Here is a 14,555-nt window from a genome sequence, read left to right on the forward strand (position 1 = left end):
TAAGCACTACATAGATAGATTATAATGTTTTCAATAACTTTTTGATACTATTTTTTTTTTTTTTTCGGAAACGTGTTCAAATTGTTAGCGATGAAAAATTAGTACGGATGAAATGAAAAGACCTGCCTAAATGCAATGAACTGGCTACTGTACACTTAAACATTTTTTTCAATACATGAACATTTGAAATAATCTCAAAATAGGCAAAGCAACATAATAAAGGCTACACGTTTTAGATACATACACTTAAAATCTTCATATAAATTGTTTTTTTTTCTTCTCTTTAGAAACAACATAATCCAATAATATTCTGCATCAGGACAAATGATAAAAAATTTTATATCTTTAAATATGTGTGCATACTGATATATCAATAGCACAAATAGAATACAGAATTAAAAGTATATTGCTATGATCGCATTATTATATTATATTTCTTGATAAATGATTTTAAATGTTTGTATACTAATAATTATTAAACAATTAACAACATATCATAAAATGATAATAATATACAGTAATATAGGAGTTTTTCAATAAAAAAGAAAAATATATGTATATATATGTATGTGTATATATATATATATATATATATATATATATATATATATATATATATATATACACATTGATTTTTTATAAGTAGTATTTTCAGAAATAATATAATATTTTATACTTCACAATTGATCTTTGAAACAAATTTACTAGAATTTATAAAATCTAACATTTGATGTTTTACTTTTTTTTCTTGCATTATGAAAAAAAACTTTAAAAAACGAATATATTATAATCAACTTCCTACATCACTGTTAAGTATGATTTGACAAATATCTGTGGTCATTCTACAATCAGGATTCATTTCTGTCAGCCGACGTTTAGACTAGCCTAAATCTGGCTAGCACCTAACGTTTCAAGCAAGCAAGGCACAGGACTTCTAATGGCTCAACGTGCGTATGCTAGGAGGCACTACTCAACAGTTCCATGCCCTTAATGCCTCGTCAGCAGCAGCACCAACAAGTTAACACTGGAAACGAAAATGCTTAGAGTGTGCGGTATGAACTATTATTAGTATGTAGAAAGTGCATTTTTTGAAAGATTTATGTTGACTTAGTATCATAATTTTATGTACGTATACTCATTTTATAAAATACATTAACATGCCATTGAAATCATGAATATAACAAAAAACTGAATTATAATTAATTATAATATTTACGTAAATTCGCACAAATTTTTGTTAGATTATTACAAATCAAAGTGTGCATTTGTCTTAATAATTTAACTTATGATTCCTTTTTTTTCCACTGATCCCTTTATGTATTTATAACTTTTTATAGTATACATACATATAATTTATATAATATGGTTAAAATAATACGGATATACTAGCACAAATTATCAATACAAAAAGTATAGACTATATTCATTTTTGAAATAGATATATCTGAACGGCTGAAATTGATCACTTTGGTTGAATTATCATGTAACATTTTAATAGATAGAAAAATAGGCAGTAACTTTTGTTATTTTCTTAATACAATTAAAACTATTACCTACTATAATAATAATAATTTCAAAAAGAATATATATGTACATATTTCTTTTTCATGTATCCTCTATATTGTATTTAATACGTCGTTTAGCATTTATATGTATTCGCTATATTTAAGCATAATCTCTGATAAAAAACGATATTTTACTTTGAAAAGAAAGATCGTGAATAATAAAATATATAAACTATATTGTGAATATCTAAACATATGCACAATTAATGAAATGTTATTTTCTTTGCAATAATTATCTATTATAAGAATTATTTAATCAGATATTATACATACGTAGTTACTTGGTAATTTGTGCTAAGAAATATCAAATACATATCAAATGAAAAATACTAAATTACATTTGAACCATAACTGAAACCGAAGGCATGATTGCATGATTTCTTAATTGGCATAATTATCATTAAATGTGACTAAGCACATGAAAGGAAATAGTCATTCGTCTAATTATTTTCTCAATGCAATCAGGCCTCTATCACCACTTTGGTATAGTTGATTATAGCATGATCATGCAAAGATATGAAGCAAAGCTATATCATGCCTTAAGAAAAATATACATAGAAAAATGATGTAAGAATTAGAAAATTGGCAACAGATTCGGCATTGTTTAGAGAAGAGGCATGGAAAGAAGTCAATTGTTTAATCAATATCTTCACCACTTCTTACTTGAAACCAAATTTCACCAAACCATCACATCCCCATCTCACCACTTCTCTCACCAGGCTTGTCTTGATGATACATCTACGCAAGCTAAAAGAATGTTTGTTTTCTGTAAATGTTTACTACCGCATTAAACTCTATATATAAAATCACAGAGCAATTTTGTTAACTGTTAATTTATGATGCACAACATAATAACATAGCGGCATCAATTTATTAATCATATTATACCCACGTGTATCATAAAAATATATTTAAGGAATATCGTTGCAATGCTTTTTTTTATTGTAAAAGTGGTTCATGCAAAAATGGATGGTCACGTATCAATTTAAGATTATTTCTCTTTGACATTTTATATATAAAAGTATATTATTTATTTAAAAAAATACATATAAAATAATCGCGTAATACTTAGGTTCTCTACGTTGGCGCTCAAAGCATCTAATGTTCTTGAAAAGGAGTTATAGAAAAAATTTGTATAAATTGTTTTTTAATTCACAAAAATCTCTCGACGAATAATATCACGTATAGAATGGAGTAGTAACTGTATGGAGTATATTGCCTATCGTGAATAATAGAGAGAGAGAGAGAGAGAGAGAGAGAGAGAGAGAGAAAGAGAGAAAGAGAGAGAGAGATTTTTACTCGTGTAAAAATATTGAAATCATTTATGGATATTCCATAGAGAATGCATAAACGATTTTTATGGAGAAAGTCGCGCGATTAATTTGGCATACAGGTATAATGATAGAAATATATCATATTCAATATTCTCCCACATTGAAATAACCAATGTAGCAAATATACATCTCGTCATGCGATCGTCGGAGAATTTTCGTTGCATTAAATATATTCGATGCACATTGCAACACAGCGGTGCAAGATGTAACACGATGGTAGTCGATGGTAGAATTGTATTACCACCGCATGGGAAACAAAAGCCATGTATATACACAGGAGGCAATCATGAGCTCCTCAAAGGAAAAAGGAAAGCTTAACGTTCTGCTGCCGAAGTTACTCCTTGCCAGACGGTTCTACGCATCGATAAACTGCAAAGCGTTAAAGTGATCACGTTTTACCGGCAATCGATAGAACTGCACTTCCGCATGGCCGATGTCGTTCAACGAACATCAAGTTCGTTAATACTAACGATTAAAAATTGAAGTTAAACATCGAGCCTACCATGTTGCGGACGCCAGTAGATACATGCCAGGTATAGGGCCAATATAATAACCAGGATTTCGACCAAGGCTAAACCAGCTGCAACTCCTATAACTATTGCGGCGTTTTCTTCTACCGCGGTTATTATCGCTTTGTAACAACCCTGAAAGAACGATATTTCTTTTCTTGCATTTACTCGTCACACAGATAAAATCTAATTGTCAACATTTATTCAATGCGGTGTTATTCCGTTTACCGTTTGATAATAAGAGTTCGATGACGTAGGATTGAGAGGACACGAGCGATCTTTCAGCTCGCCGTTCTCTTTTATGCAACAAGATTCCGGGACCACTTTGTTGGTCTTCGTCCAATTTGTGCTTTCGTGAAAATCCAAATAACTTTCAACACCGCAACAATGGAGCTGCAAAACGATCGAATAAATAATATTCGTTTTGGACGATAGTCATTCCACTTTGCGATCTAAATGAGAAAACAAATACCTGGGTCATAATGCCATCCCATGCGACTGTCACGGTTTCGGTCTGGTCCACGCTAGCTGCGTAATACTTGATCGTTGACTTCAGGAAGCTTTGTGTACCCTTTTCCGCCTACACATTGTGTTATATCTCGGCGTTAATAATCGTCGCTACATACATTATCATTGCGATAAACTATTCTATCGTATAAAATGAACAACAATGTTCAATAATTTTTAACATTTTTTAAATTTCATCGATTCAATGAATTTTAAAGAGAACGATATTCAAAATAGAGAGCACATCTCTACAAAGAACTTTCACGACTCTACAAACTGTCCAACATCGGAATCGCTTTAAGCAAATATAACTGTTTTCTATCGTGGAAGTTTTCCATATACATATATACGCACGTCTCCTTTTAGTCCAAACGCAAGGCCAACCACCACACATTCCAGAACCAAAACCAATAAAAGAAGGACGCCGTACTGCAATCAGAGAAAGATATTTCTCTTATTATCGGCATCTCAACGAATTATCTAAATATACAATATAATACGTATTATTTCAATCGAATTATGCATTACGGACTTACGACACAGAGGAGACATCTAGATTCGAACATTGCTCCGCAATATCCCAAAAAGCTAACGATGAACGTGAGGGCACCGGCAATGATCAGGATGTAAGACATCATTTTTATGACATCGGTATCCGTTTTGGTCTGTAACAAAAAAATAAATGGTTCTTTCATCTCGATCCATCGATACAATTTGATTAATAACAAATATAATACGTATGTAATAATATTTTCCGGTACTCGAGTCTATCCAAAATCATTGAACGATATTTTTTTAAAGTTCCAAATATATTTTGTCGATTTTCCTTTTCTTATTGCAAAACATTTACGAATAAAGTATTGTCGTCATTACGACAGCGCACTTGATGCGTATGTAAGAGAGGATGACATAATGGTTTCACAAATGGCACTTAGAGAACACTTATAAGGTCGCTATGTACGAACTGTCCCTGTCATATGTGATCCCTATCGAGTTTCACGAAGCAACAGCAGCAACAGCAGACATAGACGACATAGTCCCTCCTTTATGCGAACGATATATAAGACACATTTCATCCAACAGCATGTGAACGTTAAATATTGTATCTTGGGCTCACACTCCTTCGGTTGCTCGGTATAACAAATTTACTCTCAGGAATCTGTCTGCGTAGCTTGCGAATAATTTTTTTCATCTATTCCATATAATGGGGCATCAGCAGCAACAGCAACAGCAGCAGCAGTAGAAGTAGCAGCAGCAGGAGTAGCAAGCTCGTATCAAAATAAGTAATAGCATACCTCGCCGTTATTTCTTCAAGGGTATCTATAAAATTTACATATTCCAGCACCGACGAGACAACAACGTATAAGAGGAGCCTTCTTCTCTTTAGCTATATATTTATCAACTTCGTTGCCTCGTATAATTGTCCTGAACAAAAAAGAAAATGAACACCTGTCGGAGAATTTTTGGGTAGCTTTCATTTAACATTGAAATGAGCACCGAAAAAAGGTGTCAATATTTGAAATTATCCGTTATCGCGATACTACATTATTCAGGACACCGAGTGAAAGGATCAACCGAGTCTGCATTAAATTCGTTTTCAACGTGATTTTGCAACCAACTACGATTAAATTGGAATTATGTTTAGGTCAAATTTATCGATACGTCTATTATTGTACGCAAAAAAAAATCTTCAATCCATCATCCTTATCCTTCGAAATGAGACACGGGGATGAACGAAGTTTCATAATCACGTGCCGTGACATGGCTATTGCAAAAGAGTAAAAAAAAAAAAAGAATGAAGAGGAGCACGGAAGTATAGTCTAATCTCGTCAACGCTTTTCTAATTACGCGTACACGATGAATAGGTGCACCCCGGGATGCATCTCTCTCGGCGATAATGAAGGTGAGACGGAGACGTGATTGCTACGTAGTCGTCAAGAATATGACGTAACATATGTATACCTATGTATGTGCATGTAGGCATCTATTTTGGATGACATGAGTCCTCGTCGCAATGCGTTGAGTACTAACGACACGTTCTTTTCAAAGGAAAACACTTTACCAGAGTATCTTTCGACTCTACGAATGGCAAAAAAGGTACAAAAATTCACATCGGCACTTTCTACTTAAGTACATATGTAGGTACATACATACTTACCTATGTACATATATACATATATACATACGCAATACGTCACATTGAAAATGCATCTTAACACCGCGTATAAAAGAAAACGCGCTTGGACGGGGAACATCGTTCTTCAAAATGGAACGTGCGATTAAGTGCTTTCATTATACGCCACTTTTAATTGCATTAGAACGAATCTTCACACACTGACGTCTGGTTTAAACAAGTAGACCATCTTACGCAAAACTTTTTATTTAGATTAGTTACGAGAATCTGGATCTATTTACACGTATCGTCTAAACACGTTGAAAGTGTTCTATTACTTCTTTACAAATGTATCTAAAAATAAAAATAAAAATAAAAAAAAAACAGAACACATTGGAAGGTGCAACCGAGTCAAATATCGAAAGCAGCATTGTCGCGGATTTAATACATAAATAAATAAATAAGTAAATAAAAAAGAGAAAAAAAAAGAAAATAAAAGCTCGATGGAGGGCTTTGGCCCCGGTGTATCTATGTTGCGATCCCCGGTGCAGGGGCACTCTGATCCTCCCACGCATCGTTTTAATGTGACAACCAATCATCTCATCAACTTCGAAGTACCGATAATTACGAGGACTCTCTCTCGCTCGTCGTCTCTTTTAGTCACCATTTTTATTCACCCATCCACATCCCACCCGTTGCGTCGTTCGTGTTGCGAATAAACTCTCTCGATGGAGCTAACTCTACGTGATCTCTCGGTATTCCGTTGATAAAGTTCATTTTCAACCGAATGTCCAATTAACCTTTGACCTGGGAAACGATCGTTCAATTATGAACTCGGTTTAACGTACTTAGTCGGTACATCATTCGCGTTTTCGTTAAACACCATATATTCCTTTTTTCTTTATTATTATATTCCTTTTTTCTGTTATTATTTCCTTAATGCATAAATGACAACGTTCTGTCCGCCGATAGGAAAACTTTTGCACGAATGTGGATGTCACGAACAATGACTTTTACAATTTCTTGTTATCTTCTCCTTCCCTCCCTTTCTCCCTTTCTTTCTCTCTCTCTCTCTCTCTCTCTCTCTTCTCCTATATATATATATATATACATACATATATATAGACACACACAAACACACACGCATACTATATAGGTAAATACATACGAATCTTCTCAGGAAAACCGGAAAGAGGAGTTGTTACGTAAAAAAAAGTGCTAGCAGATGCTTCCAACACTGACACACACACACATTCAACCGAGTTAAAACATGAGTATAGATACACGTGTATATCTCTACGTAGGGTGTATACCAAAATACATATATACGTACATATACACATGGAAATGGAGTTCGTTTATACGACAGTACGGTACGACGACGACGACGACGACGACGACTACGACGACGGATAAGAAGACATGCGAAAAACTCTAATGCAGGAACGCAATGCTCCCAATTCCCAGATGCATAATGCGCTTCTTCCAATTCTACGACGTGCCGTACGAACGACGGAATGTCGTACGAAACAAAGACGCGTTCTACTTTGTGAAACGCGACGTATATATTATGCTTGGTGCATCATTCATTTTGTATATACCATGTATATATACAGGTATGTATATGTGTGTGTGTACATAGGTTACACTTTAACACATTATGCCAAAGGGTGAAAAGAGAAATAACATTTTCATAAAAATACGCGAGAGGAAAGAAAAAACATTTTTCTTTACTTCGTTTATTCACTTGTATATTTTATATGTATATATATATTTTTTTTCCATTTTTAACTTCATCTTTGAAATTCCTTATGTGTGTAGGTTTATGGATGCACGCACGCCCAGAGAATTTTCAAGAAATTTTTATTGGTATTTATTATCAACACGTTCACAGTCAATTTTATTGATACGTTCCTCGAAAATTATTTCTGCTCTTCGTCGATTTATTTTATTTATCTCTGTTCATTTTTCATTTTTCACGTATAGCAACGTTTCAATAAACTTCTAATCAAATTTATCGTCGATGCATTTAATTAATTCTGTTTACGTTCTTTGAAAATTATTCCTTATTCTTAGCTTTATCATTTTATCGTTCCTTATTAATTTTTGATTATAGATATATAGATACGACAACAAAGAATTTCAAGCAACTTCTATTAATATTTATCGGCGTTCAGATAATTGAGTTTGGATAATTTTGCATAAGTTTTTCGAATAAAAATTCATTCTACTATCCACGATATATCCTCACGTATAATATACATATATACATATATATATTCTTCCTGACAATTAGCATTTATCTTATGTAGCATAAAACACATATAGATTAAAATCACTAAAATCTCAAATGGAAATTTCGTAGATCCTTTCTTCCTTTTCTTCTTCTTTCTTTTTTTTTTCTTTTTAATCTTCTCAAAGTATTCTAACTAGACACGCGACGCAAACGCCATTGGGCGCGTCACGGCGTGACGGATATCCGGCGATTCGCGTGTGACCCTCCGATCTCTAAACTAAGGATATTAGATATTAGATTCCACACGATTAAACACCGCTCGAACATTCATTCTTTTATCCCCTTTTTTACAGATTACAACTTCGATGTTTTCTCCGTAACGAAAGATATAACACGAAACATAATTTCATTGTTAGGTATTGCGAAAATTAATTTTTGTTTCCTTTCCTTTCTTTCTTTCCTCTTTTTTTCTTATTCGTAGAATACATACGTACGTATAAAAACATACGTTCTTCTTCGCAGCACTTTTCTTATCAGATAAGTAAATTAGATACACGTGAGTTATTTTTTTATTCGTTCACTTGGGATCTTCTCGACGTTGGAAAAGTAGTAGCCTTTTAATTATTCTCGTTGCTCTCGTGATGTTATACTAGATGACCACGGGAATGATTAAATTACAGTCATCACTTCGTGCGTGTAATACCCTCTCACTTCTCTAACAGTATTATAGTGTAAGTCGAGATAAATCGTGCAAGTATTTACGAAGGTCGCGTATTATGAAGCGTTTTCTAAAATTCAAAGATATAAAAACAAGTTGATTAGAAATAATTAATATGTGTGTGTGTGTATGATACTCGTTTCGTACTTTCACTTATAAATTGAAAACGATCAGACGATCAATTAGAAATGTATGCCTCTACGAATATATATGATATACTCGTGTATATTTATATAATAATATTTATACGTACGTCTACATTTATTATTACTTATAGCATATTCGTTTATATCTATAATATACTCGTTTATTTCTACTTTTACTTTATAATTAAAAGATAATCCCCTGATACATTTACCTAATTTAACGTATTGCATAATAAGATTATAAAGATAATACGTAAAACAAGATATTTGACTTGCGATTCTCATAAAATATTAAAAAAGTGACTACTCGTGCTATTGTTTCAATATAAAATTAGGTCAGTCATAAGTGCAAGTTCCTTTTTTTATTCTCTCTCTTTCTCTTTGTCTCTAGAGTTTGCACAGAAAAGGACCTCGTTAAACGTCGTCGTCGTTGTCGTCTAACCCTACGCCATCTTAACGTATCGTGTTAGCTAGAAATCGTAACGGTAAGAGTCTCGGCACGTATACGACCTTAATATTTTCCTTCAAATTGACTTAATACAGAATATGCTAATTAGATGTACTCTTTCGCTCGTTTCACAAAATGACGTTAATGAATCACGCGTCTCTCTTTCTCTCTCCCTCTTTGTATCTGTCTGGCTGTACCCTTAACACTTGTAACCTTCTTAAGAAGGGGAGAGGAGTGGAAGGAAAGAGCTAACAAAACGACCTACTTTTCTCTCTCTATACAAACTTGGAACTTTGTATTAATGATAACCGGCTATCTCAAAAGCTCTTCTTTTTTCTTTCATCTCTCTTACACACGCACGTGGACAATTTTGACAAATTTACTTTGAAGAAACGATCACTTAAGAAGCGGAGGAAGATGGAGAACGAATAAAAATTCTTTTACAATTTTTCCATTATTATCATGTTCGGATTAAAAGAGCTTCATATGGATTCTTGAAAGGGAAAGTTTCACGTTACTTTTACTTATACGATTCATTTTTTAACTATTCTTCTATTGCTTGCTTAGAAAAGTGTAGACTTTCTTACGAGATAATAATAGAAACGTATTTGGTGAAAGAACGAACAAAATCTATGAAGATGCTTTTGATATACTTTCTCGATTTAAAAATCCCTCAAGATTCTTTATAAACACTCTCTTCCTCCTCCTCCTCCTCCTCCATCTTCACCTCCTTCCACTTCTCACGCCAAAAAGGTGTAAGATAGCGAAACTCGTTTGCGAACCGGTATTTTTCGTTTCGAGAGGAGCACACAAGACAAGACAACACAAACCCAGGTGCTGTCTTTCCTTCGGTTTCTTAGAATGACTGGTTGTGATAATCGGACAAATTGCGTTACATTCATGTTTGCCAGACCCTCACCGGTACAGTGAGTTAATCTCATCTTTCGAACAAAACTACGTGCGGCATATATAATACATAGATACATGCACATTTATCGCGTTGTGTATCACATTGTGTATGTGTGTACATATGTATCTACTTTGTCATGATTTCATCCTCGAAAGTTCCAAGGTCGTTTCGGAGCAAATGTTGCAACGAACGATCGAAAGCGAGAAAAGAAATTCTCTTGGTCCCGCATCGTTATCGATTCTACGGAATGGACAGATGAAAAGTTCACGAGATATTACGATATAATCTTCTTGTACTATCCTTTTTTTTTTTTGTTTTTAAATGATAAATGCCAACTTTAAATTCGTTTTCTTTAAACGAATTAAAAAAAGAAATAAGAAAAAGAAAAAAAAAAAAGAAAAAAGATTCTATGCGAAATTCATGTATGTCAACGTTTCGATTACTTCGTTTACTGCGACATCTCGAATCCTTAATCTATCTAATTCCGTTTCTCTGTGGTAATGATATAATTTTAGTTCCATTAGTGTCACGCTAAGATAGTTTTGGACAAGTAAGAACCGTCCAGGGAAAAGTATATCGAATGAAATGACTAGGTATCATGATATTCCAGTGAAAACGATATTATTATCTTAAGATATAACTTCAAAGTGGGATTACATAAAATATATGTAATATTCTTCGATATTACTTCATTTTACATAACATTTACTACGTTCCCTCCTCGTTACTCATTAATCTACCTTTTTTCTATTTATTTTTTGACTTACACCACTTTTTCATTAAACGGCTCATATATAACTTATTTTAAACCGTTTCGAAGATTTACTTGAAATTTTAATCCAAAGTTAACTGTTCACGTAGATTTATTAAAAAAATTCTTTTTTCGTTATCGATTATCGACATGAAAGTGGTAAGCATACTATTTGAAATCTGTCGTATTAGAAATTACGTAACTATACGTATGATATGTTACGTACATCTACGTACATATATTATGGAAATAAAGATTTAATCGATGATAGAAGCGTGACAAGACTCGTTGTATTTGCGAGATAAAAATGAAGGGACGTCGCGAATTCTTGATTTTACGTTTGCTCGATAGCAACGTTTTGACGTTTCTACGATTTCTTTTTTCTTTATTTTTCCTTCTTCTTCCTCTTTCTAATTTAAAAGTCTAATAAGATATCGGAAATATGCACGTTTAAAGAAAAACGTCGTAGAGTTGCTGCAGTATGGTTCGAACGTAAGAACAAACTGTGGGTTATGTTCATCCCTTATCTTTTTATCGATGATCGTTCGATTTTCCAAATACATATGCGCATATAATATGTATAAGCTTCAGCTTATCCAAGCAGATATCGATTCTCTTGGAGTATCTTAACGGAGTTTTGGTATTTCGCCAAAAGTCTCGAAGGTAGAAAGGTAGATATAGCTAGACTGTAACAATGAACGCAAACAGGTGGCCGGAATAACGGGTTAAAGAAAGTACGGTATAAATCTTCACTTTGAATCTCTTCTATGAAAGTCGTCATTTTCTTCGTCATTATTTAATGCGTATCATAATAATCATCTAGATTCTTTTTTGTTCCTTTTTTTTGTCTTTTTTTCTTTTTACAAAGTGTTGATTCATCAAGAGTAATCTGATTCACATATTCCATGAGGAATCATATTTCATTTTTTGTATCCAAAGTGTAGTAGTAGTCGTCTATACAACGTTATTATTAGTATATCTTTTTTCTCTTCTTTTACATTCCCGTCATACGACTCTTAATTTATTATCGAATTAAAATTAAAACGGTGTTATATTTATTTATTATATTTTTGTAATAAATCACCGAACCAAGTAAATTAGAGTTATATGTATATTTATGTATATTTATTGATAATATTTTTTTACTTAGTTTCTAAGATAATTACCGATTCAAAGTCAACGATTTCCACTGTTTCAAATAATTATCGATGCAAATAAATCGTTGAACTAGTTTCTTCGAGAGAGTATTTTGAAAATGAAAAAGCGAAAGGAAAAGAGAAAAAATACTTTCGATAGCGATAGACCGTTGAAATAAAATTTCAATTTCTTACCAGAATATCGGACTGGTCGAGTTTGGCGATGAGGTTCGTGAAGGAGTTCCTGTCGGCGAATAACCAGATACCAACGGTCAATGCTGCTCCGCCAGCGACCTGTATAAAAGACATGCCCGATGTAAGATTTCGTTCTGCTTCGAGGAGCTCAAGGCCACTTGTGAAGAAAAGGAGAAGCGAGCATTCCTATGGATATTCTACAATAACACGAAGCAAAAGGACTTCCTAATTCGCGTGCGGTTTTACGACCGTTTCGATTCCCCTCTTTCGTGTCGGTAGTATCTATCTCCATGGGATTGGTTTGCTTTCATTGTTCGAGCTACATTTTCACATTGAGAATTCTACGAAAAATAATATTCCTCGAGGGAGTGGGGAAAAAAAATGTAAAGGATAAACGTCGATTATTCGCTGAACTGAAACCGAGGAAAACGATTTAACCCATTGTAACGATATATTTTGAAGTTTTGAAATTTTTGCAATTTTATTTCTTTTTATCATCGAAACGAAATTAATTACTTTAATTTTTATATATCAGTTATATTGCAGAATGAATATATTATATCATATTAGTATTAATATGATAATATATTATTTTATAATATTCTCTAATATAATATTATATTAATTGTACTACTATACCAGTGATATTATATATATTTTTTTTATTGTATTATTTATATATATTAATGTATAAAATTCTCTATATACTATTATAATATATACTTGTACTAATATAAATAATAATATAACTTGTTCTTTATTTAAATTAATAGTATAACTGCTTCATTATATATATATATATATATATATATATATATATATATATATATATATATATAATTTTTTGTCTAAACCCGTATCAAATATTGAATTACAGAGAGTTAAAACCATTTTACCATTTTCCTATAAACGATTTTCTTTCTTCGTAGACACGATTTATCATCGATCAATCGTTACCATCTTTTCTACATAAGATACTCTAAGTATATCTGTAGATATATACTTTATATCCGTCGACGGGTTTGTCTCGACGTTTGACATATGTTCCTTCCGTATTATTCCGCAAGAAGGATGAAAACTACGCGAAATGTACCTTTTTTCTTATCGTCGAGGATCGACAGAGAAGCCGTTAAAATTACCGATTGTTCACGACGACGTTTCTTCTGATTTTCTAAGGGAAGAAGAACGAGTAATACGAAAGAAGAATCAATCCCCGTCAAAGTTTTCTCGCAGAAAAGGAATTTTAAAAGGGAAATGAAAAGTTTTCTTCTCCCTTTCTGGTGGAAGTAAGCTTTTCCTCTTTTTATTTTAATTAGAACTTTCGTTTCGATAAACTCAAATCAAATGGAATAGAAAATATTAGGAACATTTTTTTTTCCTCAAAGTTGCAAACAAGTCGTACAAGTTTATCGTTTTCTTTCTTTTTTTCTTTTTAAACGAAAAACGATGGTTTTCCAATAGTCGATTAAATAAACTTTTTGCAATAAATTTCGAGCATTTCGTGCAAAAAAGAAGAGAAAAAAAGAAGAAAAGAAAACGAAGCGATACTCACGAAAAATACGAAGTTGAAGAAGCACAGAAAGTACTTGGCACACTGCGAGGCGCAACCCATTTTTGATTTGGTTTTCTAGAACTTTGTCTGTAAAAAGAAAAAAGATATATGTATATATAATATCTTTTTATACAAACTAATCAATTACGAGGAGAAACGTGTCTTTTTAAAAGTGTTATAGATTGAGATTCTTTTTTTTAAGATAGTGACTTGAACAAGCATCTTTTCCTTAAAATCTTACTTTCGTGTAAATATATATATATATATATATATATATATTTATAATAAAAAAGGTGCACCTGATGAACGCCTATCGAAAACTTGGCTTTCATCCAAGTGCCACTTATTTATTGCGTTCTCGAAGCGGATAGAACGTAGTAACCTAATAAATTACACACCCACGTTTTCTCTTTCTCTCTCTTTCACACTTTTTTT

At 32.7% G+C, this 14,555-nt stretch overlaps 1 protein-coding gene across 7 annotated transcripts in view; it reads right to left on the reverse strand.

Annotated features, from left to right (window-relative positions):
* The window catches only part of LOC127061724 (tetraspanin-1), a 29,168-nt gene continuing 14,613 nt past the window's right edge, over positions 1-14,555 (reverse strand). For 2 of the 7 annotated variants that reach the window (XM_050989006.1, XM_050989003.1), the window contains exons 2-9: positions 14,121-14,207; positions 12,569-12,667; positions 4,452-4,580; positions 4,270-4,344; positions 3,881-3,988; positions 3,637-3,801; positions 3,402-3,543; positions 1-3,268 (exon numbers count right to left, since the gene is read on the reverse strand). In XM_050989006.1, coding sequence (XP_050844963.1) covers positions 3,234-3,268; positions 3,402-3,543; positions 3,637-3,801; positions 3,881-3,988; positions 4,270-4,344; positions 4,452-4,580; positions 12,569-12,667; positions 14,121-14,180 — 813 coding nt within the window. In that variant the 5' untranslated portion in view covers positions 14,181-14,207 and the 3' untranslated portion in view covers positions 1-3,233. Of the gene's footprint in view, positions 3,269-3,369; positions 3,544-3,636; positions 3,802-3,880; positions 3,989-4,269; positions 4,345-4,451; positions 4,581-12,568; positions 12,668-14,120; positions 14,208-14,555 lie in introns of all 7 variants that reach the window. The other 5 variants (XR_007780939.1, XM_050989004.1, XM_050989007.1 and 2 more) reach the window with 5 other exon arrangements.

Source organism: Vespula vulgaris, chromosome 2 (assembly GCF_905475345.1).
Source record: "Vespula vulgaris chromosome 2, iyVesVulg1.1, whole genome shotgun sequence".
Taxonomy (NCBI): domain Eukaryota; kingdom Metazoa; phylum Arthropoda; class Insecta; order Hymenoptera; family Vespidae; genus Vespula; species Vespula vulgaris.